The sequence below is a fragment of the Pyxicephalus adspersus genome, chromosome 9 (assembly GCF_032062135.1).
Source record: "Pyxicephalus adspersus chromosome 9, UCB_Pads_2.0, whole genome shotgun sequence".
Taxonomy (NCBI): Eukaryota; Metazoa; Chordata; class Amphibia; order Anura; family Pyxicephalidae; genus Pyxicephalus; species Pyxicephalus adspersus.
Genome location: NC_092866.1, coordinates 66,552,983 through 66,554,630, shown reverse-complemented (window position 1 = coordinate 66,554,630; position 1,648 = coordinate 66,552,983). Strand labels below are relative to the sequence as shown.

At 53.2% G+C, this 1,648-nt stretch overlaps 1 protein-coding gene across 1 annotated transcript in view; it reads left to right on the top strand.

The window, feature by feature from the left end:
- Window positions 1–13: 13 nt before the first annotated feature.
- Window positions 14–1,648, top strand: part of LOC140338246 (ATP-binding cassette sub-family C member 8-like) — a gene marked incomplete in the record, with an annotated part of 27,263 nt that continues 25,628 nt past the window's right edge. The window contains 1 exon segment of the mRNA XM_072422379.1: window positions 14–737. Coding sequence (XP_072278480.1) covers window positions 590–737 — 148 coding nt within the window.

The window sequence follows — 1,648 nt, the reverse complement described above, 5'->3', positions numbered from 1 at the left end:
TCCCTTTAAGAGCTCAGCACCAGCACAAAGAGGAGCAGAGACAGCAGGGCAGGGGGGCAACAGGCTTCTATTACCCCCACCCACCAACCCTATACAGGACCTGCTATCCCCTGCACAAGGGGCACTTAGCTCCTGATACCCCCTGGACTATAGGTGGTTCTGCATCCATCAGCTTTCCATCCAACCAGGAGAGAGCACAAGGAGGAGACAGAGGGCATCAGACCAATACAAGGGGCATTAATCTCCAGATACCCCCGGAGAGGAGAGACCTGACGTGTAAATACCCAGCAAAGGGCAAACACTGACATTGACCTGTAAGGAGACGGCCCTGGGTCCCCCTATTCAGGAAACCCCCCAGAAAATAAGGGCCCCGGGATTGTCCTGCACTGCCAGGGACTGTGATGCTCCCCGCTGACCCCCTGGGATCCTTTTACCCTTCCAGACTTGTTATGCCAGGGGCAGCAAATTGTGGCGCCTATTGAGGTGCCATGGAGCTCCCTGCTCTCCCCTCTGCCTATAACATGTACCCCAGGTAGAGGGACCCCCGCACCCACCTTTCCTCCTGTTTGTGTCCGACAATCCCACCACCATGTCCCTGGCATTTTGTGGCACCGACAACAATTCTGCCGCCTACAATGTGGACAATGGGGTTCTGAATAACGGCTGCTTCGTGGATGCCCTGAATGTGGTTCCTCATGTATTCCTCCTCTTCATCACCTTCCCCATCTTGTTTATTGGTGAGTACCTGGCCACCTACCTGTCTACCTACTGATATTGTGTATACAATGAACATTACCTGCATACCCTGCACCTTACACCGTGTACCCGTCACCTCCCTGTTTGTTGGGGAGTACCGGACACCTACCTGACTACCAACCTACACCGAGTATACCCTGCACCAAACACCGTGTACCCATCACATCATGTTCATTGGGGAGTACCCGAACACCTACCTGTCTACCAACCTACACCGAGTATACCCTGCACCAAACACCCTGTACCCATCACATCATGTTCATTGGGGAGTACCCGAACACCTACCTGTCTACCAACCTACACCGAGTATACCCTGCACCAAACACCGTGTACCCGTCACCTCTCTTTTCATTGGGGAGTATCCGAACACCTACCTGACTACCAACCTACACCGAGTATACCCTGCACCATACACCGTGTACCCATCACATCATGTTCATTGGGGAGGACCGGACACCTACCTGACTACTAACCTACACCGAGTATTCCCTGCACCAAACACCGTGTACCCGTCAACAGTCCTCATCACATCCCTGTTCATTGGGGAGTACCCGAACACCTACCTGACTACCAACCTACACTGAGTATACCCTGCACCATACACCGTGTACCCATCAACAGTCCTCATCACATCCCTGTTCATTGGGGAGTACCCGAACACCTACCTGATTACTAACCTACACCGAGTATACCCTGCACCAAACACCGTGTACCCGTCACCTCCCTGTTCATTGGGGAGTACCCGAACACCTACCTGACTACCAACCTACACCGAGTATACCCTGCACCAAACACCGTGTACCCATCACCTCCCTGCTCATTGTGGAGTACCCGAACACCTACCTGACTACCAACCTACACCGAGTATACCCTCATTGGGAAGTATATGGGG